This window comes from Pipra filicauda, unplaced genomic scaffold (assembly GCF_003945595.2).
Source record: "Pipra filicauda isolate LSUMZ 115617 unplaced genomic scaffold, ASM394559v2 scaffold117_size3949168_pilon, whole genome shotgun sequence".
Taxonomy (NCBI): domain Eukaryota; kingdom Metazoa; phylum Chordata; class Aves; order Passeriformes; family Pipridae; genus Pipra; species Pipra filicauda.
In genome coordinates, this window is record NW_024103629.1 from 2,412,263 (window position 1) to 2,437,868 (window position 25,606).

At 38.1% G+C, this 25,606-nt stretch overlaps 1 protein-coding gene across 1 annotated transcript; it reads right to left on the bottom strand.

The window, feature by feature from the left end:
* Nucleotides 1–2,385: 2,385 nt before the first annotated feature.
* On the bottom strand, nucleotides 2,386–17,368 carry MMP7 (matrix metallopeptidase 7). The gene is made up of 6 exons (XM_039385568.1): nucleotides 17,258–17,368; nucleotides 16,514–16,737; nucleotides 16,261–16,409; nucleotides 14,526–14,651; nucleotides 13,900–14,061; nucleotides 2,386–2,570 (listed from the first exon to the last, which is right to left on the bottom strand). Exons 1-6 carry the CDS (start codon nucleotides 17,363–17,365, stop codon nucleotides 2,386–2,388), a joined length of 954 nt encoding a protein of 317 aa, XP_039241502.1. The 5' UTR covers nucleotides 17,366–17,368.
* Between the last annotated feature and the right edge of the window lie 8,238 nt (nucleotides 17,369–25,606).

Sequence of the window (25,606 nt, forward strand, 5' to 3'; positions counted from 1 at the left end):
TTGTTATAGGAATACTATTTTCAGGTGGCCTAATTCCAGTAAAGCTTAGAAATACTAGTAATCCATATATTACTAAGTATAAGGGCCTCTGTTTGATTACAGAAATAAAGCTTATAGTAAGAAAAAAATAAACATATTTTACTAAACTAACATATATTTAGAGGATATATTTCTCTGTATAAGATATATCTATACTTTTAAGATGTCTGTTTCAGCTCTTGCACAACTCATATGAACGTCAGGTTTAAACCAGACTGGAAATTATTTATTTTGGAACAGCCTAATTAACGTTGCTCAACTTGAAGGGAAAGAGTAGTTAAGCTACATGGAACAAAGAGGAGTAATCGGGTTGTGGGAAATAGCTAAGTAACTCCCATAGAAGTGATGAGTTAGCAGGCACTGAGGCATTTTGCAACAATTGACAGGCTCATTACTGTGTAAAGACAGAGGGTTGGAAGTTCTTGCGTTGATTGCTTTGGTGTGGTCTTGTTTCATCTGGTGTTTGTTCTGTGAGAGTTGAATTTCTGGCAATGTATCGAGGTGGCTGGAAGTTGTTCCTACACTAAGGAAACATTGTGGGAAAATTTACTGGAAATTATCATCCACTTTTGGTACATGGTGTAATTAATGATTTCCTATACAGATTCCCTCATAAAAATACGATTGGTGAGAGTTTTGTGGCGTTTTTTTCCCCCTAATTTTGTGTGATATCCGGTGTCAGAGAGCAGCAAGAATGGATGCTGAGGTTAACCACAGGAGCTCACCAACCAGGGTGCAGTCCCACAGGACCGGAGCAGGACGAGGTAGTGATAGTGACAGGGTCCACCAGCAGCCTTGCAGAAGTCAAGGTGATGAGCCTGATCCAGGGAGTCCAGCTGGGAAGGAACAGCAGGAGATGGCTCAGAAACAATCCTGTGTCTTAGGTCTAATGTCAATCCAGAGTACATGATATGAGGCTACCATCTTTGTCAGACTGTAGTCCCTCCAGCAAAACCAGTCTCTAAATCAGAGCAGCTGGAGACATGGTTGTGAGCAGGCACAGGTATGTTGCAGCTCAGACAGGGACCAGAGCCTCAGGCAAGAGCTTAAATAGAGCTACTGGATGAATGAGTGGAGACATGTGGATGGAGGTCACAGGTGAGGTTGGTCAGGGCTTGTTATTACCAGTTAAGGCTTGCTAGAGCACTCAGAGCCCTGACAGGAACTGCCTGAAGACAGTTCTTTCAAAGGTACAATCTGACCTCTTAGAGAAATGTCCTTGATCCATAAAAGTTGGTCTTGTGTTGTTGAGGTAAGTATGTAACTGCTAGGACATTCATACAAGTGTTGCAAATTGAAGTTTCACAACAGAATTGTCACAATCCATGGATCCTAAACATAAGCATTTCAGGTCCATTTTATCCATGAGATATTAAAATGGCTTTGTGGAGATGGTGCAGGTGAAACCAAACAGGTCCAGCATAGGGTTAACTCAGAAAAAACCGGAAACACCCAGCTGGAAGAAGAAAAAATTCTTTTTATTCACATGTGAAACCTGATCCTCAGGAAAGACCTACAAAGGCAAACCTGAGATCCCGAAGTACCAATCCCACTCAGTGTTCAAAACTATGGACTCAGTATTTGCTCAGTAAAAATTTTATGACCACTGTAGTAGTTTTCCATACTCATCAACTATTAACTAGATGTAGTCTCATCAACTATTAACCCATAGTTTTCCCACAGAAGTTCACTTCTATAGGATGTCATCTCTCCTAGTTGTCATACTTGATTAGCTGTCTTCCTCTCTTAAGGTGTTTAAGGAATATTAATTTATGTAATAACCAGAACAGTAATTCCTAACCTGTACTTAGCTTGATGCCTGCTCTGTACAGATCCAACTTGTAAATCCACCCCACAATGTCTTATTCCAAACATAACAGATGACACATTGCTTTACAAATCATGTAATTTTTATATTCTTAGACATCAGAGTTAGAGCAACACTGCTAGCTAACAGCAAAGTATTTCTAATCAGGAAAAGACAGGAACATGCAACATGTTTTGCTGAAATACTGGCAAGCTTTAAGTCATGCTTCTTGGCAGTTAACACTTGAGCTCTGTAGAAGGAGAGAGAAGAACACAGGTTGACCAAACTGGCAATCTTCTTTATCCAGGGCGTTAGCAAGTCTGCATTGGGTTTCTTCATGCCTATTTTTTAAGAATAAGGAATTAAGTTCTAAATTACATAGACACAACCAGGATTAGGCATATTTTGTTAAGCACCAGTGCCCACATGAAGCATCAGTACATTGTGGTGTCCATTGCTAGAAGTGCCCTGATTTCCTTACCAATCTATTGATTTGCTTTGCATTATTACAGTATCATCAGATCAAAAGAGCCCGAGCCCTAATTCTGGCCTCTGTAGGTCATGCATGACTGCTGCTGTTGCAAGTAGTATTTTGCTGTCTTGTTTTTGTATGGGCGCTGGCTTGTGCTCACTGACTCTTTCTCATTTTTGGCTTCTTCTATTGTGTTTTGGAAGGAGGAGGATCCTAGTGCTCTCCTTGTTTCCATTACACATTCATCCAGGCCTGTTATGAATACATTGATGTGGTAAATTTTATGAACAAAGATTCCAGAGTTAAGTACGATCCCATATAAAACTAACATTTGAAGAGGTGATCGTTCCAGAGGCACTAATCTGACCTCATTGAAAATCCAGTAGAAAAGAAATGCCATCAAGGACATTTACTGAGTAGAAAAAAAACCCAAAATTAATAATTAAACAGAAAATAGTTTGAAATAAAGACTGGAAGAAAGTACATAAAAAATTTTCTTGCTTTATATTTCTGTTTATAGCATATTCTGGAAAACAAGATTTGTCCTTTTTTCTTCCAGCTGTAGATTGTATCAATCATGGTGAGGATTTCTACTTTTTCACTTTTTGAGCAATCAGACACATAGGTTGAGGAAATAATAAATACAGTAAGAAAACATTATAATAACTAATAACAAAGTAATATTAATTGATGATGATGATGATGTTTCATAGAAAGAAGTGAGGCAAGCAGTTTTGCTGTTCTTGTCAAAGTCCAAGGGAGCTGGATATCACAAATGGGTACACTGGACTGACAGGGTGGCCAGGAAAACTCTGCTTTGGGATGGATACTCTTAGTTGAATATGATGAAATCTCCCTGCTACTGCTTCTGATCTCTATTTTCACTGATCCTAATGACAAAAATCCTGAACCCAGCACTTGTTAGCTCAAACTTACTAAGAGCTGTGTCTGTGTGTCATCTCACAAGTTGGCATGTCCTTCCAAGTAAAAAAGTAAAAAACTGTTTCAGAGTATGATTTGGAAACATGGCTAATATTTATCTGACAGATCTTTTTATAACAGTCCTCCTATGTTAAACCAACCTCTTTTCTCAACACTTTGACTATCATGAGGATGTCACACTTTGCTTTGCAAAACATGACTTTTATATACTTCCCTTCCATGCACTGACATTTCTGGGAGAGGTGGCTTGTAAAATCAGAGCAGAGGGCAAGGAGAGCACCACAGATGTTAAATTCCCAATGCTGTGCGTCTCCTCTAGATAGTATTCTCTTCCCACACATTAGTTGCATTGTATTGTCTGATTAGCAGTCTCTTTTATTTTTTTCAAATATTTTTATTATTATTTTTATTCAAATAATAATAAAAATAATCATAGAAAGATGGTGAATGAGATTCAACTAAGCAGGAATTAAAAAAGTGCTTGCCAGCTCTCATGACATAGTCTACTGCACAGACATCTGAATCATAAAATATTGTCTTACATGCTTTGACAAAATTTAGGTTGTACCATGACTTTGGGAAGTTACCAAGATATTTATAAGATACCAGTACTGTGTTATCATCATTGACTTAGATTTATGAGTTTCGGAGAATTGGAGGGGTTTTTTAAAATCTATATAATGAAATATTGGGGAAAAACTCTTTAGTAATCAAGTCTGGCTTTGATTTGATGCACAATATGGTAATACTGTAATTAATAAATCCAGAATAACAGGCACATGCATCTTTAGATGAATCTGTAGGGAATTCCATTGCTAATGGATGTTTTCTAGGAGACGATAGGTGAGACAATGAAATGTTTTTCTTTAACAGCATCAGATGAAAATTCACAGAGACAGAGAACAGAACACAGAACCTGAATTCAACCCCCAGGCCACAATTTCCCACTTAAAATTTCGAATCACTTGCACATTATCTACTTTGCAGTTCTGCAAATCTACCTCCTCCTAATGTTAAGACAATCAGGATTATTAAACTGAACTCTGTGTATTTTTTTAACATGAAAATGGTGGAAAAAAAAGAAGTTTTGAGTCAAATTGTAATATTTTTATTTCATTTCAGCTTTGGAAAAAAACTCAAGTTATTAGAAATTTTGCCACAGTGAGATTTTTTGGTAGTTTATAGAAACGCCGGCCATGTACAACTGAGCTCAATGATGCAACATGATAAGAACTTGACCCTAGTGTAACAAAATTTTTCATCTTAAAATATTTGTATCATGTTTTTAAAGTTTTACAGGGATGATGCACATGCTTAGACAATTTGTTATTAAACAGGAGGATTTATGTTTATCCACAGCAAGAGTGGATTGTTTACCATAGTGTTGTCATGACAGACACGTGTTTAATCAAGCCTTCTTTCATTCACTTCTTGATCCTTTCTGTCTTAAATTGAATAACTAGCACAGAATAATAAACTTTATGTTTTAAAATTTGCAGAAGTTGTTACAACTGTTTTGATTTGGTTATTGTTTGTTTGTTTGTTTGTTTTGATTTTTTTGTTTTATTTTAATCCATCAGGTTTCAAAGAAGTTTTTCTGTTAGAAAAGATAGGATTGGGTTCACAATTGTGGCTATGGCAAATATTTGATGAAAATCTGCCTTCGGTTTTGCTTTACGTAGGTGATTCTTTCATCCAAGTCTGAAAGCAAGTCTGGAGAAATAAATAAAATCAGCAGGTCACCTAGAACTGTGAAGGTAGCATCTATTTTTTCTGACAAGAATGCCAAAATAAATGAATATTTACTGTTGTTCAAATTTTCCATTAATGATCATTGCTAGAAAGTAAATCTTACAAATATTTGCTAAAATGTTTTTAAATAAAAAGTTCATCAATTGAGGTAATAAGAATAATGAAAATTGCTTATTTTAGGCATAGTATCCTACTGTTCATTTTCAAAGCAGTTGTACATAATCTTCTGATGTAACATTTAGAGTTTGTTTATAGAAATTTCATGGTATATAGACAAAGATGGAGAGACCACTAACAGACAATTAGCTGGAGAGTACGTGTGTTTTTCTATGCAATACTTTTGGAAACACACAAGTGCCTAAAATTTCTAATTTCATCTTTTTAGGATACATTCTATTTGAAAAGAATAATAAATCCTTATATAATATTTTTTGTATGTCCGGTAAATTCTTCACAGTCCTACCTGATAAGCTTGCTTTGCAGTCCTTTTGCTTCCTTTAAAAATGTTTGCAGATTGGTAAAGATGTAATTGTTTCTATTGTTAAATATCCAAGCTTTCTAGATCAGCTTCAAAGAACTCTTAACCCTAGACTTTATTAATTTAGAGCCTCGCACTCTGTGATGGTGTATTGCAATGAATGCAGTGTTCAGCAGGCAACTTCAGCTACAGGGCTGCCCAAGTTTTATTCCTTTTAATGTTATTGAATATCCTGAAATAAGATGGGTTTTCTAGTATGTTGCATATGTGTTCTTGTTTATTCTTATTTCTCTTTATGAAAAACAGAAGTGGAGGCAAGTGAATCAGTCCTGATGTATAAAACACAAACCAAATTCTTTCTGGAAGCAAGAAATACTGTTAGTGATTTAGCAGCTGAAAAATCTGTAAATTATGTCTGTCACGTAGTTCCATTCTTTTATTATTGATAGTCTTAATATGTTTTCATCCACTTTAACTGATACTGTTTCCAGATAGTAATTATGATTGATGTCTTTTAAGCAAAGACTAATGATATGTTTGATGCTGCTGTGAAAATGCATGTAAACTAGGTCACTCCTGCAATATGCTGGAATGTAAATCTTCATTTGTAAATGTTTTAGATTCCAGAGGATTCTGCTTCGGTTTCTGCTTAAATCTACCTTAACAGTAAGATGAAATATTTATACTGGAATTAGTTCAGCCAGGCCATCATTTTGTTTGGAAGATTGGGTCACCTTTTTGGGAAATAACGGTTTGTGAGCTGCAAACTCATTTGGAGTTTTGATACGTTGCTCATTGTGAGCACCACAATATTGGCACATATGGCCAATACTGTAACAATGACACAAAGTAGCTGGAAAGCACATTCTCATAAACCAATGAGGGTGAAATATGAGACTTTGATTTGAATGGAAAAAATGTTCTGCAGGACTCAAAAAGGCAAAAACCCCAATATCACAAGAAATTGTTTTGCATCAATAACTCTTCATACTTTGAGAAAGCTTTTTCAGATATCTGAGCTTCTCACTGTGTTTGCCTGTACATCCATCTTCTCTTAATCTGATTTTTTTCATTTGAGTCATTTGCTGACAAAAAGTCCTGGGAATCCTCTGAGGTTAAACGACAGCAATCCTTTTTGTCACCCAATGTGGGGCTCGAAGGATTTGAGATAATGGCTTATTTCATTGGAATGGGCAAGATTGAATTTATAGCTGTTCTTGCTATTTAGCTGTTAATTGACAGGCTCCTGTACTTGCCATGGGACTTGCTTGCCTGACTGTACATTAGAGCCCAGTGCTTATTACTGGCCACTTTTTGCTTTCTCTGCTCGCTGTAGTGCTGTGATGCTTATCATCTGACTCTGCTGTGCCTGGGAACACTTTGATAACAGCAAGGAAATGTGTCTGGGCTGGCAGATGCCCAGAGAATCACTGCTGTTGTACTGGACAGGCAGTGGAATCTCGAGTCAAAGGGACTGTGACCTGTGGATGAATCCATTCAAAAGCAGGACATCCCAAAATACTTGTAGCCCTGGCTAAGTCCTCACCAGAACAGGACACTCAAAGTGTCTATGGCCATGGGTATGGAAGGGATTGTGGCCCAAGGATAAGTCCATGCTGAAGAAGGTACACCTTGAAGCATCTCTGGCTGTGCATGATACACATCAGCTTGTGAATGCATAATTTATATCATATGATACCTGAAATGAAATTTGAAGTAATTATGGTATTTTTTCTGTGTTTTATAGACATAGCCTAGACATAAAGTAGCAACAGGGAATAATGTAACTTTCACTGTTTGTACCTCTCCAGTAGTACAAATTACCAGATGATGTTTCTGCTTCAACTTTTTAAATTACTGCTTGAAATAAAAAGTGCATTTAAGCACTTAAGGTTTGATTTATAAAACTTCTATTTACTCTTATGCAGATTCTTTGCATACTTTACTTGAAAAAAAAAACTTTGATCTCAAGAGTGACAAATGGGATTGAAGGTGTGAAAGAACTGTGGTATTTTCAAAATCAATAAGTAGATTGCACTGGAATGTATTTTATTCAAAGAAAAATAGAGTCAACATTTTTCAAGTGAAGTGCAAAAGCTAGGGCTACCTGAAGGAATGTCAGTCAGGTTGATGAAAATACTCTAGACACAGGGTCCTTTTTAAAACAATGTGCTTGGTCTGATCTGACACTTCCAGGGTATTCATGAAATTCTTGCTGGGTAATTTTTTAGCTTGTTAAATAAACTAATGTATTACCTAGGACAGCTGCTTGACTGTCGTCTTGATTGCTAATGATTGTTACCCATGAGAACCTTAATGAAGACATCTAAGATCTGTAGCATTTGTAACTGAGATATAAGCAAAAATCTGATTACCACTTATGTAAATGTTTCCAAAGTCTAACATGTAGTTAATTTTTAGGAGAGGGGAGAATATTATTTTATACTGCTACCTCTTCTGTAATAACAAGGGGGTCAATGAAACAGAACTGAGAGCCAGTCATTTTAATATACTGTATAAACATGATGAAAACACAGCTAACAACTGAAAGATTTACAACACAAATTAAAGCTAAGAGATAACAAGGCAATAAATATTTCAGGAAGACAGCATGCAAAGGTTAGGATTAGTGCTTTAAGTTATGCTTATCCAGATAATTATATTGGATTCCTAAGCACTTCTTTGTTGAAACACAACATTCAACCAAAATATGAAAATGTGCAATGTAATGGGGGGTGGAATTTGTGTGGGCTTTCTAATGCTTAAAGTCTGTGTGAGAGAACATGGAAAAATGATTAAACTGACCTAGCAAGCAGCTTAGACCTGCATAGTCAGCAGAGACTTCAAAACAGGTGGTCCCATTCCTCACTTTACATACATGGAATATGTACAAAGCATCTCACATCCAAAGTATTTCTGAGCTGTAGATATCATACTGTGGGAGCAAATAGCTCAGTGGAAAATACTGACCAATATTTATCCATCATCTTGATCATGATTTGTAATGTGTATGAACTCAGAGCTGTTGGAACTATGGAATTTAACCTGATAGTGATATGATATGAACATTCTGCTTTGTAACCATAGTGAACACGAGTAAAAGAAGAGATTTCTTCCTTAATCATTCTGCCTTCTTATAAAACCTGATATATTCCTATTACCATAAAGTATTTTACTCACTGCTAAGTAAAAATTGGATCTTTTTACATGAGGGCTGGATAATCATCTAATAGTTTGAAAAATTATCTCAGGGAGAACTCCAAGTGAATGAATTTTATTTGCAAAGCTAAGGCACACTTAAAAGAGTATTGTGCCATTATTAGAGCTGCGCCAGCATTTTGACTTCTACTCAAATTATTACCTGAGTTCTCATTCCCAGGACGTAAAAACTTAAATCTTTTTATGCAAAGAATCAATCCTCATTCATATTTCTGGCACTGAAGGTAAGAATGAAGAAAACACATAATCAGAGAAAAAAAGTTAAACCAATTCTTCATATTATGATTCTTTCTCACCTTCTCTACTCCTCTTTCCATTCGTATTTAGAACAGGTAGAAAATATTAAAGGAAGCTTGAGGCAAAAATATTTGTGATAAGCCCAATTACCAACAAAAGCATCATTATTATATACTTTTCTATTTTAAAGCAATGTCAATTCATACTGCATTTCCCCCCAAACATTAAAAAATACAGCAACATTGGGAACATTAAAGTAACACTAGGCAGTCTTGTAATATATTTTGCAATATTTTTTCCTTTCATCCTTAACTGCTACCAGTTGTTGGTGTAACCATCATGAGAAAGAAAGGCTCGCTAGTCATAAATACTATGAGTATAATGAGAATGATTCCCCTCAAGGGAAGATGAGACTGTACTGATTCAGGCTGTTCCTGATCCTGATGTCCAATCACAAATGACAAGAACATTGTGTTTGATCTTCTACAAATCTCATTTTGTAAAGAATAACCTGATTATTTATTGGGGAACTATTGATTTCAGAGTAATGGTTGAACTCTGAGCGAATTATTTGTCAGAAGTAGTATGTAATCAGGAGTACTACTGTGACACTATCCTGTAGTTGGAAATAAAAGATATTTAACATCAGAGACTACATTTTATCTTCAGATTTTTTGCACAAACGGCAGTTAATGGAATGGACAAACGCTTTTGCCAATGTACTGTATTCTGTAATTCATGCCTGAACTGTGTAGGTTGGTGTTTAACACAGAATGTTTTTTTGACACAACCTTACTTTGCTCCTAGATATCTCTGCTTTGAGTGCAATACTTCATCTAGAGAAAGCCCACAGTAGAACCACAGATCCCTTTCAGCCTCACATGGCTTTTAGGGCAGGGTTGTGTCCCTTAATGTGGGACAGTGATTCTGAAAAGAACTTAAAACTCTTGGTAGATAACTAGTTCCACATGATCTCTAGTGTGAAGCAGTAAGTAAAATGTTTGATGCAACCCTTATTCTGGCTTCCCTATAGCAAGATTTACAGTGTTAGCAAAACTGGATAAATTTAGGTTGATTCTTCCTTTGTTATTCAGCAAGACAGTGAGACACCATTTGCCACCATGTTTAGTAGCTGTTAGGCTACATAAATATATCTAAACTTTCTAGACTCCATTTGTGAATTTGGTTCTCCAGCACTAGTGAATATCCTATGTTAGTGAATTTGACAACTGAATTGTTTGCTAGGTAAAAACCTACATCCTTCTTCATTTAAAATCTCCCACAACATTTAACTGGGAGTATGTTGCTTTTTGAGATACAAGAAATAATGAATATCTCACGACACTCAGTATAGCAGCTCTGTCAGATCACTTCATGTGGCCAAATTGAACTCCTCTAGTGTTTTCTGTTTTCCTAATGTGGGTGGACTTCCATATTTTCCTATATACCTGAACAGCATGCTGCTTTTCTCTGTGATTCTTGTTTCATTGTCTGTGAACCTTGTTTTTAGGGCTGACAGAAAACAGTAACAATTTTCAACCCCAAATAATTTTCTGCAGCCTTTTCCAATAAACAGTAATTATCTGTAGTTCTCTGGCTTGTGGTGGTTCCTGCTGTAGCAATAATCAAAACAGATAATATTTTCTCTAGTGCTTTGCTAACATTTTTACTCTTATAGATAAATCCAAAATAATTCCATTGGCATCAATGGAGCTACTTCAGATAGGCATCGCTGAAACTGAAAATATCATAATGATACCACGAAGAGCATCCTGTTTGAGGAAGGTTTTGTTGAAGATATAATTTCATAACATTATATTTTATGAATATATAAAGAAGATAAGAGAAAATGCATCTTCAAATTGGATTAAATTTGCTATTAATGCTATGAAGGAAAAGTCAAGAGAACATTACTCTGTCAGGCTATAATTGTACTTTTGCAGCTCATCAAGTCTTTATGCTGTATGCTTGTAGACGAGTAAGATGCACTTTACAACAGGGTGTAACATCAGTGCAGTTTGCCGAGCTGTACCACTAGGTGGAGGCAGATACTGCATAATTCACACCTAGTGAGCGGGGTTTGGTGTGCCATTGGAAGCCGTTTTCTCCAAAGGAGAGGTCCTGTATGGGAATGGAAGAGCGACAGGAGCTCGACAAGAAATAAGATGCTGCTGGCAGCTCATCAGTGTACCTTTGTCCTCTCTGAAGACAATAATCTTGGCTCTTACTTTAGTTCACATGCCGTGGATATGCTAGCTTGGCACTGCTGCCTGTCTGACATACATCCTTCAAGACACAAGCCTCACTGCCACCTGTGCTGGCCAGTTATTATTATATTATTATTGTTGTTGTTTGTTGCTATTTTCCCTTCCTTTTCTGTCCTAGTAAACTGTCTTTATCTCCACCCACAAAGTTTACTTTTTTTCCCATTTCCCTCCCCCATCCCACTGAAGAGGTTGGAGTGAGTGAGCAGCTGTGTGATGTTTAATTACCTGCTGGGTTAAACAGTGTCAGTCCTTTTTGGCACTAAACATGAGACACGAAGGTTTGAGATAAGAACAGATCTGACCAGAGCATGTTGAAACAAATTTGTTGTAAGTATTCATTGTATTAGTTTAATAGTCAGTGATCACAATGTTGATTTATTTGCTCTCAGAGTTGCTGTGCGTGTTCTCCAAGCCGCATTGTGTAAGCCGTACATGTTCCCTGCTGTGCCGTTTATCACCTCTGAGGAACAGGTTAACATTATTGTTTTGCTATACTGTGTAACACTGGCTTATGAGACGGTAAACTTTCTGGTTGTAAGACTGAACAGGTGTTTGTGCTCATCATCTCCGCGCATTGGGAGCCATCTGTCGGAAACTATTAATAATTACACATTTTACCTCGATAATTTTGATGAGTTTTAATATCCTCAGGATGTTCAAACCGGCATGATCCTATTGCTATGTCTCCTGAATGTGTTTCAGGTCCTGTTTAGGGTTACTGTCCTGATTTCAGCTGTGATAGATTTTTTTCTTTCTAGTAGCTGATACATATGCTGTGTTTTGGCTTTAGCATGAGAATAATGTTGATAACACACATGTTTTATTTGTTGCTGAGGAACATTTAAACTAAGTCAAGGACTTTACAGCTTCTCACTCCACCCCACTGGTCAGTAGGATGGGGGTGGACAAGAATCTCTGAGGATGCACAGCTGGAACAGCCGATCCCTGAGAGCTGACCAAAGGGATATTCTATACCCTATGGCATCATGTTCAGCATATAAACTGGGAGGAAAGCTGGCCATGGGCTTCTGCTTGGGGACTGCATTGACATCAGTCTGTGGGTGATGAGCAATTGCATTGTGCCTCCCTTGTTTTGTATATTGTAATTATTATTATTTTCCCTTCTTTTTCTCTGCTATTGAAGTGTCTTTATCTCAAGCTGCAAAATTTATTTTTTTCTGATTTCTCTCCTGCATCCTACTGAGGGGAGCAGGGATTGGGGGAGTAAGTGAGAAGCTGTGTGTGTTTACTCTTGGGCACTTGGTGTGACACTGGGGGATGGTCCTGTGCAGGGATAGGAGTTGAACTCTATGATCCTTATGGGTCCCTTCCAACTTGGCATATTCTGTGATATTCTGTGATATTCTGTGAACACAGGTTTATGCCTGTCTGTACTCATTTTTGTTTTCTGGAAATGTGGTGTTAATCTTTCACAGGAGAGAAGGAGAATTCCTGTTTGTTGTTTTGGTTTTTGTTTTTTTTTTCTCCCTTTTAATTTCAAAATACCTAAGAGATGTTGGAATATCACAGAGGACAATGGGATTCCCAGTCCACTACTTCTCAAACCTGCTCCTCTGGCAAGCCAGGGAGGACATGAAGCTGAAAAGCTTTTCTCTTTGGGAAAGCATCCCAAGCCATACCGAAGGAATCACTGTGGAGACCTCCTTTATGTTAAGCCATATGGCAAGCACACTGTGATTCTGAGGAGGCAGCAGTATGTACTATGAAGTGCCAGGACATGCATGGGAACTGAAAGCAAGCCAGGAAGAGGGTTTGTTCTTACATCAGTAAATGCACACAGGCTCTTTAGGTACTTATAAATCTGTTCGGAAAGATATTTGTCTGACTGTCTATCATGCATGCAGGAGTTATTTGATCCCCCAGTGAAACGCCAGAAGAAAAATGAAAACATTTGAAAACAGAGTATACATGCTTGGGTTTTTTTTTAAACTTCTTTTTATTGTTAGGTGAAATTGCGTAAGGTACAAATAAATCAAAATAAAAATTCAGGGAGACAAAGTGCAGCCCAGGAGTTTACTGCCTTAATTAGCCAGAAGTTTTAAATTGTTTTGAAAGACCAAAACAGTGAGATGTGAATTCCTTGGACTTTGCTAAGCATTTTCTTCAAGAGTTTGATGACTTTTTCCCTGTGGAAAAGAAGGAGAAAACATTGAGACTGTACTTGAAATTGACAATGCAGACAATGATGTTTTATTCTTGGTGTTCCTCTAGCGTGCCCTGAGGAAGGTGGTGCCTAAAGAAAAGCAAAGCTGGCAAAGTTTGCCTTGTGGGGTCAATTCTAGTAATATTCCCCCCACTGCTGTGAAGTTTCTGCCTTCGCTTAACTTGTTAAGTGGCACAGTATCTCTCATTTCCTGCCAGTAGCCCCACTCACTGAAATAGCTAATTTGCAGAACAACGTCCACAGGATTTACTTGGCAATATGTAGGTGTGCAGAAAGACAGTGTGCCCCACCACTGCACTGCTGCTCTGTCACCCCTTGGTTGCGTGGGGACACATTACAGAGGACACATAGTGGATGGAGTATGCAGGAATGTGTTTTTCTCAAGTTTGTTCCCCTTCTTTCTTTTTAGTAGTATGATGAGGCCCTTACAGTCAGGGAGAGTAGTTAAAACTGTACCCCAGTAGGTTTTATACTGAAAATCAAATCTCACAATGAATTTACCATATAACTTCTGAATTCCTCGCCTGTCGTCTTCTGGAAGTCTGAAGGTTGTTGGGTTCTGATATGAGTAGATAGGGTACATCAGAGCTCCACGGACATTTGAATGAGCAAGTCCCAAAGAATGGCCAAACTCATGAGCAGCAACAAGGAACAAATTAACCTCTTCAGCACAGAAGCAGAGAAAAGTATGTTAAAGGTATGGCATTTCTTTTTAGAATACTATGAATTGAAATAGCAGGAGAATTTGTATCTTTCATTCATCTTGGAATGAAACCCCAGGGTTTTGATCCATTATTGCTGAACTTTCTTATGTAACTGTAATATTTTATAGAAACATTACTGATCCTTTGCATACGCATCTAGAGACTCTGACTCCCTTTCCAACTGTGCTTATAGTCAACCTTTAAAATATGGACAGAGCTTTAAAATATGGACAGAGCAGGCATTATGTAGCTGCTAATCATAATGAAGCACAACTACTTGGAAAGTTAGTTGAAAAGAACACAAATTTTGGCATTGAAGCTGTACATAAGTGTAAAGAGTTATGGAAAACATTTCCTGTGTCTATGTTCTTCCAACATGTGCAATATTTGTCTTTCCCCTTCATGCACACATGTGGGCTTTACCTTGATTGAACTCTGACCATTTTTCGTCCTCATCAAAATGAACATCTCCACCAATCCCTTCTCCAGGTGCAAATGCATGGGCTAGTGTGTTACCTCTTCCATCAAAAGGATATCCATCACCATGCTCTGCATTTGAAAACAAATAAATGTCATCATATTACATCAGGTATTATATTTAAATTCATCAAATTGAAGCATGTTGCTTGGTTTTGCTAGTTTTGTTGGTTACCCATCCTTAAAAAAAAATCCTACAATGGCAGCAAGGTTGTGAAAATGAGAAGCAAGGCTTAGGAAACGCTCTCCAAATTAATGACTTAAGTTCAAAACTTGTATTTGATGGTTTAGGCTGCTTCACGTTTCAGAAAGGGCTGAATTTTTTTTTCTGAGCCTTTGTCAGAAGTGTGTTTCTGAGGCAGGAATCAGGGATTATTTCAGAATAAATATTTAATGCTTGACAGCATTGCAAAGACCTGAACATTTTCAATGTTGAAAAATACTGGGCAACATTAGTTGTAGACATTCTCACTTGCACTGATTTTAGTGTGAGACAGTGATGTGGAATAGATAACTATGTTCCTAAGTTCATTTATCCCCAGCCTTGGGGTATGGTCTATTATCCACTTCTATCATAGTGCGGGTGGAATATTACTGTTTCCTTCCTTGAATGCAAGAGCTGTACAAGAGTTGTACCAAGTCTGAAAATTTCCTCTTACCTCACAGTAGTCTCTAACTCTATTGAGGAGTATTTGGGGACTCAAATGCCATTCTGTCCCCTTTCCCCAGGACCATGTGGAGGGACCTTGGGGCAGGGCTAACACAGGCAGAAGAAACCTAATCCTAGTGTGTGACAATGGAATAAAACCCATTCCAGTTTGCAGGATCGCCTCCCACTTTGACTGTCACATTAAGTCACCTCTTTATGGCAACATAATATCCTTCCCATCAATGACATAGGAGGTTTGGACATTTTAGTGTTTATATGCAATCATCTGCTTGCCAGCCAAGGTGTCTGATCTTCATTTATAGTCAATGGAGCTCTAGTAAATATTGTCAATGGATCTAGAGAACAAGTCAGATAACCTTAAAGCAGGCATTTATTTTGTCTAAGCTGAGTCAGTTTAGGTTCCAGGCACAAGTTAAAGGTATGGCTAGCCTCATATAATATTCCAGATCACAAGCGAACTTCTGAAGTGACTTTACTGGTCATCCCCATTTACCATGCTTTGTCTTGCACCTTGGTGCAACCTTGGAGCGTAAAGCAACCAGAAGATACTCTCTTTGGCCAAACCTAATACACCTTGTCTGATGAAGGCTGTTTAATCCAGGGAACTAAACTAGATCTAGACCAAAGTAAACCTTCCCTAACCTGCTGGAATCCAGCCTGTGGAGGCTGGATCTTTGGAATATGCTGGTTTGCTCTACAGAGCTCTTCCTGTTAGTTTGCGCTATTTATCAAGGCAAACAGAGCCTTGAACATCTAAATTTAAATGCCTCTTTCTGGAGCTGAATTCTCCCTTTCATAGCCGTGGCTCTGAAAGAATTTTCTAATGATTTCATATGAGTAAAACTGAATCATGGCATACAAATTTGGTGACATGATAAATAGAAGATAAAATTTATGAAGACTTCAATATAATTACAAACTCTTTGTTCTTTCTTAAAACTATGGCTATAAAAATACATGCTTTGAGTCAAATATGGACCATTGTATTTTAAAAATGACAGGTATTCTCACCACGACGTGCAAATCCAATCTCAATGTCTGCACGGCCACGCTGTACTCTTTGGAAGTTCAGTGGAGTCACATCGCTCCATAGCATTAAAGCCTTTCTAATTGCATCATCCACTTTCCTTCTGGGTAGGTCAGGAGTATAATTGACAATCCTGGCAGCAAAAGGAAACAGATTAATGTCATTTAGGGTGTGAAGGAAACCCACATAGTTAAATACAAACAACCCTTTTCCTCGTAAAACCTAAACATCACTAACTTGTAAGTCAAATGTGTTTTTTTCCATCTTGGAGTTCCAGGAAATGTTTGGTATTCTGCTATGTCGGGTATTCCACATCTGGGCAGTTTCATTGTTTCTTCTGTTTCTGTATTTAATGTTCCAGTTACAGTCAGGTGGAAAAACCTCTGCATTTCTTTAATTCTGTCTTCTAAGGTTAAGCTTTTTGTTTTTGGAAAAAGTGGAAAGAATTTATCAAGATATACCTGGAAGAAGAGAAGGAAAATAAAAATTATTACATATAACTGTGAAGTTTTGATAATTGCATTTTATATTTGGTTGAATTGTTTCATCATCCTACAGTCATGTATTTTTCCTTCCCATTTCAGTTCACCAAATTCTGTTCTCTCTGTAGTATAAATCAACACATATAAAAAGAATTGCAATAGCAATGAAGCATTGTAAGCAAGAAATCCTTTAAAGTAAACACAATTTACTGAGCATTCAAATCTACAGCCTTCCAACACAGTCTACATAAAGTTTTTGAGATGTTTTAAAAATTACCTGCTCCCTTTTATTTACCAATTGCAACTTGGTCTGTTTTGTAAGTTGGACTTAGGATGTCTAAGCTAGTCAGCAAGTTTAAATTGCTCTTTTTCATCTCTGCAAAAACTGTTGTGGTAATGTAAAATAAGGACAATATAAACAGATAGGAAAGGAATGTAGACGCTGAATCAAAAATCAGATTATTCATCATGCAGTTACATTTTTCCCCTGATAACATACCTTTACTTTCTCAAGGTCTACGTTGCTCCATGGTTCGAGTTTCATGTGTACTGGAAAAGCAAGACTCTCAGGTAGGAGGATGGCAGCACAAAGTAGGAGATACTGCATGGTGCCCAGCTTGGTAAGGAGCCTTGCTGCAGCAGAAAGGGTCTGACTTCTGTCTCCCAAGACCACAGCTAAAAATGCTTATATAGATCCTGATAGGTCCAAGCAGCAGTTACATATGTGACTCACTTTTTGGTGGTGTTGATGTAATGTCATCACTGTTCTAAGAAGTAAATGAAAGCACATTAAACAAATCTTTCCTTCAACTGCAACTTCCCCATCGATGTCACGTCACAGGTAGCAGCCAGCTTTGTCTCTCTCTTTTCATATTATTCCAGTAGTGAAACCACAAAGTCACGGGGAAGTTCTCTTTCTGTAACTTTATCAGTACAGTTACTGTGTAATCACTTCTTACCGAGCTTCTCCCATGTTCCTTATACGAAAAGGTATTTTGTAACAGCCCTTTGGCTGCCTGCCTGTATCAATTGGTGTAGAGGCACACGATATGTATGCGAGCACTGTCTCAGTGAAACTGCTGCCATTACTACTGCCATTTCCTTAGTACCATGCACAACACTGCCCAGTTTAGTAAACTTTAAGAGGTTTCTGCAGTTTTCACAGAAATCAGAATAGAGCTCTTTAAATGTGCGTTCTAGAAATAGGAGGGCATGAGACACCTTTGTCCCCTTCCTACCAAAGATGGCCTTTCAGAAGAGTCTCTTTACATTGGAGAACTAGATATAAAACATAGCTTACAAGAATGGGTGAAAATTATCAGGGTAAAGAGAGGAGCTTACCCTAGCAAAGGTGGAGCTATCTTCTATCGCCAACTGTACCAGTGCAATCTGACAGAGGTCCATGAAGCACTACAGAGAAAACCAAAGGGGATCAGGGAAGCCACAACCTCTCTGGCCCCTTTACCAGCAATGGTCTCATCTTCATTAAACTCCACTGGAGAATTTTTGAGACCTGGAAACACCAGTTCACAGGCTGGTTTGTGATTTTTATTTTAAGGTATGCAGTTCTGTGATCATATTAGCTCTAATCTGAAAAGGAGAACCACATAGATAGGAAAAGATCATTACTATTTCTCACACTAGGACAGGCCATATGAGCATAGATGAACACGTATAGAAGAGTTTGTGAGTTACTGTCTTATGATGTTCAATGTACTTCTGGCTGATGTGATGAGAAAGAATTTAACTTCAGAGAGAGATGATCTATACCAAAACACTGCTGAACTATGCAAGAGAGGAATGCAGTACACAGCTATGCCTGAAATAGTTGATAAAGGAATGATGCTGCCACCTGATATTGAAAACAACCCAGTTATCCACGTATTATCATTTCTGTACATTTTGGTAGGCTTACAGGAAAAATATCCATGTCCAAATTTTAAAGCTTGATGAAAAAAAGCACCCTGTTTTATTACTGGGACCAGGTTCATCTTTTTCAACATCAGACTTAATGCCAGACTGTGGTAGTAAAGTTGGATCCGGACCAGGGTCTGGGTGGAAGTAGAGGAGGATGTGTTTAAACCACTTTGAACTCCATGACTCCAGTGTCTGGTACTGATTATTTCCTCATAGACACAAGAGGAAGGCTTCAGAGCTCCATTACAGTTGTTGAACTGTTGAGCAAGTCCCATTTATCTTTAGTTGGGCCATGGGCAAAACTGAAAAGGAGAGTTTAAACACAAGAGCTTGATGAAAAAGGACATGTACCATGTTCCATTTCATTTTCTGCTGGAAGCTTGTCAACTCTGATCTTTTTTTTTTTTTCCCCAAAAAGAGAGGAGATTTTGATGAACATTGGGATTGAACTGAAATAAAAAACTTTCAGTGAAAAGAAGTTTCAGTTCTTTGGGCTCAAAATCAGAAGGAATCAATCTAATTCTAATAAGATCAGTATAAAAAAGGAACAGATGCTGATTTTAGATTTAGCAGTGTGAATTTTACAGACTTTATTGCTTTGTCTTGATCTTGAATGACAAAAATTATTGTGGGTCAGGAAAGATAATTTCCTGCCCAAGCAGCATAGTCATATGATTTGTATTCAGCAGAGAGCCTGTACATCTGTGAGAGAACATGGCCAGTGTAGAGAAAATTTGAGGAGGTCAGAAGAAACACTGTTAAAGACACTTAATAAGAGAAGTTGCTGTAGCTACATGGTGATGATAAAAGTGTTCCATGGTCTAAAATTCTATTAAGAAGACTCACAATATTGCCATTGGAAAGTTTACACTGTGACATTTTCTGAGTAGAGTAACCCAACTTCGAACAAGGATGCTTCATGAAACAATGTCCTATGTGAAATTCATTGATGGGCACCAGGGCTTTTGAGTTCTAGAGAAAAATACATATATAAAAAGTAAGACCAGAGCCTCCTCTGGACATGAGTGGGATGAAAAAGTGCAGTAGATCTAAATGATTCAGTGGTGAATGATTGCTGTGTCTTGGTAATTTGGCTTGGATAGACAACTCAGCTGGATTCTACCCAATCTGGATGCAGCCAACAGAGTTAACAAAAGTCAAGAGCTGCTCAAATATCTTCATGAATATTATGGGTCTATCTAGGATAGAATAAATTTATTCATATCAGTCTATATGGTGCCGCATTTGGATTTGTGGCTTAACCAGTTTTTGATAACACACCCATGCTTTGGGTATTAGTGAAAAGTGTTTGCACAATGTCAAGACTTTCTCAGTTCACACTCTGCTCTCACAGTGTATGGTAGAGACTGTGTGGGAAACGGGCACATTCAGCACAGTTAACCTGAATTCTCCAAGGGGATATTCCATATGATATAATGTCATGCTCAACAACAAACCTGGTCTAGCAGAAGAAGAAGGTTGTCTTCCAAGACAATAATTTCCTGGAGGCTGGCTGGACATTAATCTGGGGAGCAGGTGGTGAGCCTGTGCATCTCTTCCCCCCACTTCCACCCTTCTTTTCACTTATTAAACTCTCTTCTGCACTTCATAATATCTCACCCATCCCCCCCATGCATAAGAAGAAAGTGACTATGTGGGTGATTAGCATCAGAGCTGGCTGTTGTTTACCCACTACAGTGGATATCAAGGAAAAAGAATGTCCAAAAATTCCTGAGAAATGTTTTGTTTGGGTGATTTGTGAACTATGTAATATAGTATGTAAAGTCCTACCAAACTGGATTGACCTGTTTTTCTATGGTATGCAGAACACATGATCAGTTTTGTTATTTGATTATTCATTTTGACTAATAAAAAATAAAATTCAAACATGGCAAATATTTTTGCAGAATAAAATGTTTTTTCGCACTGCAGTTTCTGAAGCTAAGTCCAGCAAGGCACAGTCTGATTCAGAACATTCCTAGTGTTTTTCCACAAAATAATCCTTCATCCTTCTTGTCTCATCTTTTCATGGCACAGTCATGGTTGTTACAGGCCATTTTTCTTGTCAGAGGCCTTGACTGTAGAGGGAGGCACATCTCCACACCTTCTGCACTCAGTTTCCACAGATTCCATAGACCCTGAGGGTCTCTTTTCAGATAGGTACCTTACCATCTGTGATACTGGGCTGTGGATCACTTTTACAGGCTGTGTGATTGTAAAAACCTCCAGTCATCTCTGTCTGGGCATTGAGGTCCTGCCATGACCTCTCAGCAGTGCGTCAGCCTGTCCCCAGAGAGAGGCAAGCCAGTTCTTCCCTCCTGTTTGGCTGGATCCAGATGCAATGAGCTATTTATCAGAAAGATCTACTTCACATCCCACTGCTTTAGGGAAGGAAAGGCCTGCGGAAGGGATTAGATGTTCAGGTTTAGCACAAACAATGTGGTGACAACTAGCACATCTAATTCACTAATAATTAAGCAATCAGACTTAACACATCTCAACTTGTTGATTTACCATTTTCTCACAGTGTCTAGAATTCCTTCACATTTAATGACTTTGTATTTACAACAATTTAATTAGGACATAATGTGGGAAAAAGATGCAAATATAGAGAGAAGTTTTTACCATAATACTCTTGAGCAATAAACAACAAGAGAAACAGCTTTCCTGTAAATGTTACCTATGTGTGTGAGTTCTAACACCCTTGTTTCTTTAATTTGTCTACTCCTTTGGTCAGTGATCCGACATCTCTCTTCCAACTAACACACACATACGGATCTCTCAAAAATTTCTATATAATAATTGGCTTTATTCAATTTAAATTGAAGTAATAGTTATAACCTTTAGTTGTACACAGAGTTTCTGTCCTCAAGAAGCATATGTACAGGACATGAGGAAGGGAAGGGGACAGGAGATCAGTCAGCTGCATTGCACTGCAGTGTGGGTCAAAATCCAACTGGGTAGGAAAAATGTCATAACTTCCCATAGTCAGCTTTCATTTGCAAATTCACTTTCCGTAGCTGACTGTCCACATCCATTTGTAAGCCTGTCATGATACTGTCTTTAAATGACTGAAACAAGATGTAATCTAAAGCAGTGCATACATCTTGTCTTGACAAAATCATATAATTTCATCTAGGAAATCTTTAACTTAGTAGTTGGATTGATATAAACTCAGACTCCCTGTAAACCTGCAGCAAATCTCTGTGAGAAACTGCAGAATCCTACCTAAAACAGAGTGATCATACAGTGGTGTTGTACGGGCAGGCAGAGTAGCTGTGACAGCACAGGAGGCATGCTGGACTTGATCTGTCCACACTGACTGTAACCTAAAAAAGGAGCAGTCAATGTCTGAAGCTCTTCCTGACTCATCCTGATGATCTGCACATATCCGTACATGCTGGGACAGCACAGTGAGTTTGGGCTTTGGTGATGATGGAGAGCAGGGTTTGAAAGACAGGATAGACACAGCATGACTTTACTTATGCTGAACCTAATGGACTTGTATAGATCTTTGGAAAAAGTGCTGGGAATATAAATGACATTAACCAAAGTTTTGTATTTCGCCTGATTTGTAAAATTCTACTTCTATAAAAAAATTAAACAACCCCGAAATACCAGAGAATTGATACAAGACTTCATTGTAAACTGACATGCAGTAAAGTAATTTCAGAGGAATTACAGGCTGACCTCCAGGGTTTTAGGCTCTAGTACAGAAGGTGTGAGATTGAATTTGAATGTAGTCAACTCAAGACCAGTGCAGAAGCTTGATTTACCTCATATGTATTAGACAGAGCTGAGATTCAGTCAGGATGATTGCAAAAGACTAAAATCAGGTGGTGTTGGATCAAGAGTTGGACTTGATGATCTCGGAGATCTTTTCCAACGTGGTTGACGCTATGATTCTATTATTCTATGATATGTGAATGCATAGGTAAAAAAATTTTTACACCATTTTTTCCCCCTGGAAGTTGTCAAGTTTGATCATGTTGTTGTCTCTATTCAAATGATTTCTGATTCCCAGCACTGATTCATGGCTGGAAGCTGTCTGCTGCTCAGACAAGTCCTCCAGGTGTGGGATGGTCCTTTTCTATTACTTTGTTTGACTTCCAGTATCTGAGTATAGAGACAATAATGTCACTTTGTTGGTGAACTCAGTTATACCACTGAGTTTTTCTTTCACCAAACATTTCCTTCCTTGAGCAGAGTTGAAGCCTCTGTTTCCCACAAAGCAAGTTACACTGAGTTTTCCAACATGGTAGATTTTGACTTTGTCATCATTAAAAAGCAACACAACCATTAAAAACTGCACAACCAAATAAGGACTGCTTGCACTTGTACGGTGAGGAGTGAGTCACGAAGAAGCCTTGCTAAATTCTGAACAGTTATTCACGTAGCTGCTCACTAACCTGAGTGGTTGCTTAACTAAACCCCATTTGGCTAACTCTTTAACGAAAGCCTATGTCTATATAAAGGAGTTAAGTGACTGTGGAGGGCAAAACACCCAGTGCTGAGGCCTGGGCACCCATGTGGGAGGGGGATGCTCCAGGTCTGGTCCAGCAGGCTGAGCATCCATCAGTGGAATGGTGTCCTTTTTGTCAGCACCATCTGAAAGAGACACAGTTGGCTGACGCCCAGCTGATCCTGGCGTGAATTCAAGTGCAATGAGTGCAGATGGATAGAAGATTGTTTTTGGAAGCACACATCTGGTCTGGAGTGGAACAGTCCTCAAGGCACACCCAGCACCCTGGTCCTTTAAAATCTACTTGACGTCATTATATTTTCTCCAGAGGCAATTGTCAGGTGACTATGGTTGATCACAGCTCAGGAACAATAGGCTTTTGTATATTTTAATCCTTCGTGATCCATTACACTAATGTGTAAGAACAGGTGATTGCACACTGAAGGAAGAATTGCTCCAGTCCTTTCACCGTGTCCCAAAAGTTTGCTGTGATTCAAGCTTGCATTTTTACATAATGCAAGTTTAAATTTTTACGGAAGGAGGAAACTAATCTACTTGTTTTTTGGTTTGGGGTTTTTTGTTTTGTTTTTGTTTTGTTTTTGTGTTTTGTTGTTGTTTCTTTATTTGTTTTGTTTTATTTTTTTTTCTCCCCTACAAATAAACAGCAGCTTTGCTGTTTGCCCCAGCCTGCCATTACTCTGGCTTGCTCTGGAGGTAGTTATCAGTTATTGCTCTGCAGAGGGTAGGAGTTCAACTCCATCACACTGGTAACAGATTCATGACAAGGAGAAAAAAAAAGAAAAAAGTATGTTTTACACAGTTCAAATACAGCTGTTTTTGTGTAGTTTACAATTAGTTGAAATTCATCTCTTGTGTACAGTGAAACTAGCCCAAAGGATGTGCTCCCTGTCTAGGTCAGAGTAGGGCATTAGCCCATGTTGGCTGTTGTACCTGTTGCACTGTGGATTATGGCAGCTTCCCAAATCCTGAGAAAAATAATAGTCACTTCAACAGTGTGAATGTTTTTGTCAAGCAAGGGTGGATTTTTCTCCACTTAATATAGGCAATAGTGCCAGATGTTTAAAGAGAAATTGCATCATGCTCTTGGTGACACCAGTATGTGTAGAATTAATAGACTTAATTCCTTGCCTTATTATCATAGTTCCTTGTGAAGAAATAAAAACTTCTTACTGTTCTAATTTACTCAGGAAGTCTGACCTAAACCACTGAGGGCAGTTACATTAATTAGAAGATCATGTGAGCAGGAGTGGGCTCTGGGGACTGTACCCTGGTTTGCCATATCTGTCCCCGGGCTTCATAAAACACCAAACCCACATGTGCCTGATCAAAAACTGCAACTGATCATAAAACAACTCTACAGCTGCCCACCAAGCCAAATCTGTGGGCATTGTTTCACAAAAGACATGTTGACATGCTTGTAGTAGAGGTCTTTAGGATGCAAATTTGAATTAATATTTGATTAATTGTTTTTATGGTGATTGACAGTTTTCTTTGTTGGACCTGACGTATACCTGGCCTGTTCTAGAGTTTATAGCATCTTTTATACCTCTACAGAACTCTACTATGTTACAGTAAGACATTTCCCATGATTCTTTTATTTCTGTATATTATTTTTATGAATTTATGTGGGCCTCATTTGTTTGCAACTCTATCTTGTAATATGAACTTAAACTGAAGAGAAACATGGGAAATCAGAACACGTGATTATTTACTACTTTTTTATAGAGTCGATTCACTCTAGCAGGCTGTTCACCCCGTGTAATTTCATAGTAGCATAATATTAACTTGCAAACTAAGTGTAATGGAAGATTGTAGAAAGCTGTTCTATCAATAGGGACTCTACATAAGGGTAAGTGAAATGGATAGAGACTAATGCTATGAATGGAACAAAGTGTGACATGAGTATACCTCAGGATGGCAATACACTTTTCATAGGGTGAATGAGCAGTAAATGAATACACTAAGCAGCTAGAAGAATATTATGCTTCTTGAACAGCGGGACTTTAACGGTTGGAAATACATAGAAGGAGAAATTGTTGAGAGAAAGGATCTGAATGTGCCTACATTTAATGGGAAAAGTTTTTTGGCGAAAAATTGTGTGATAAATTGTGCAAAGAAAAATTTCTGAATGATGATTTTGCTTGAAACCAGTTTCTGCTTTAGGGATGCAACCTTGTGCAACTTTACTGACTTACTAATTGAACTGTGTGGAAGCCTCGCTTGCTTGAGCTATCATGGGATGTAATCATCCTTTCAGGGATCAGGAAGCTACTCCCACTTCCTCAGTGAAATGGGAAGGCAACTCACTTGAATATGAGTGTGCATCTTTTTCAGCAGTTTTCTAGCCACCATCACATAGTGACACTACAGTACAACTTCCCTGTGGTTAGCTTACTTCATCTATACTAGGTATCTGTACACTGTTGCCACTAACATACTTTGAACATT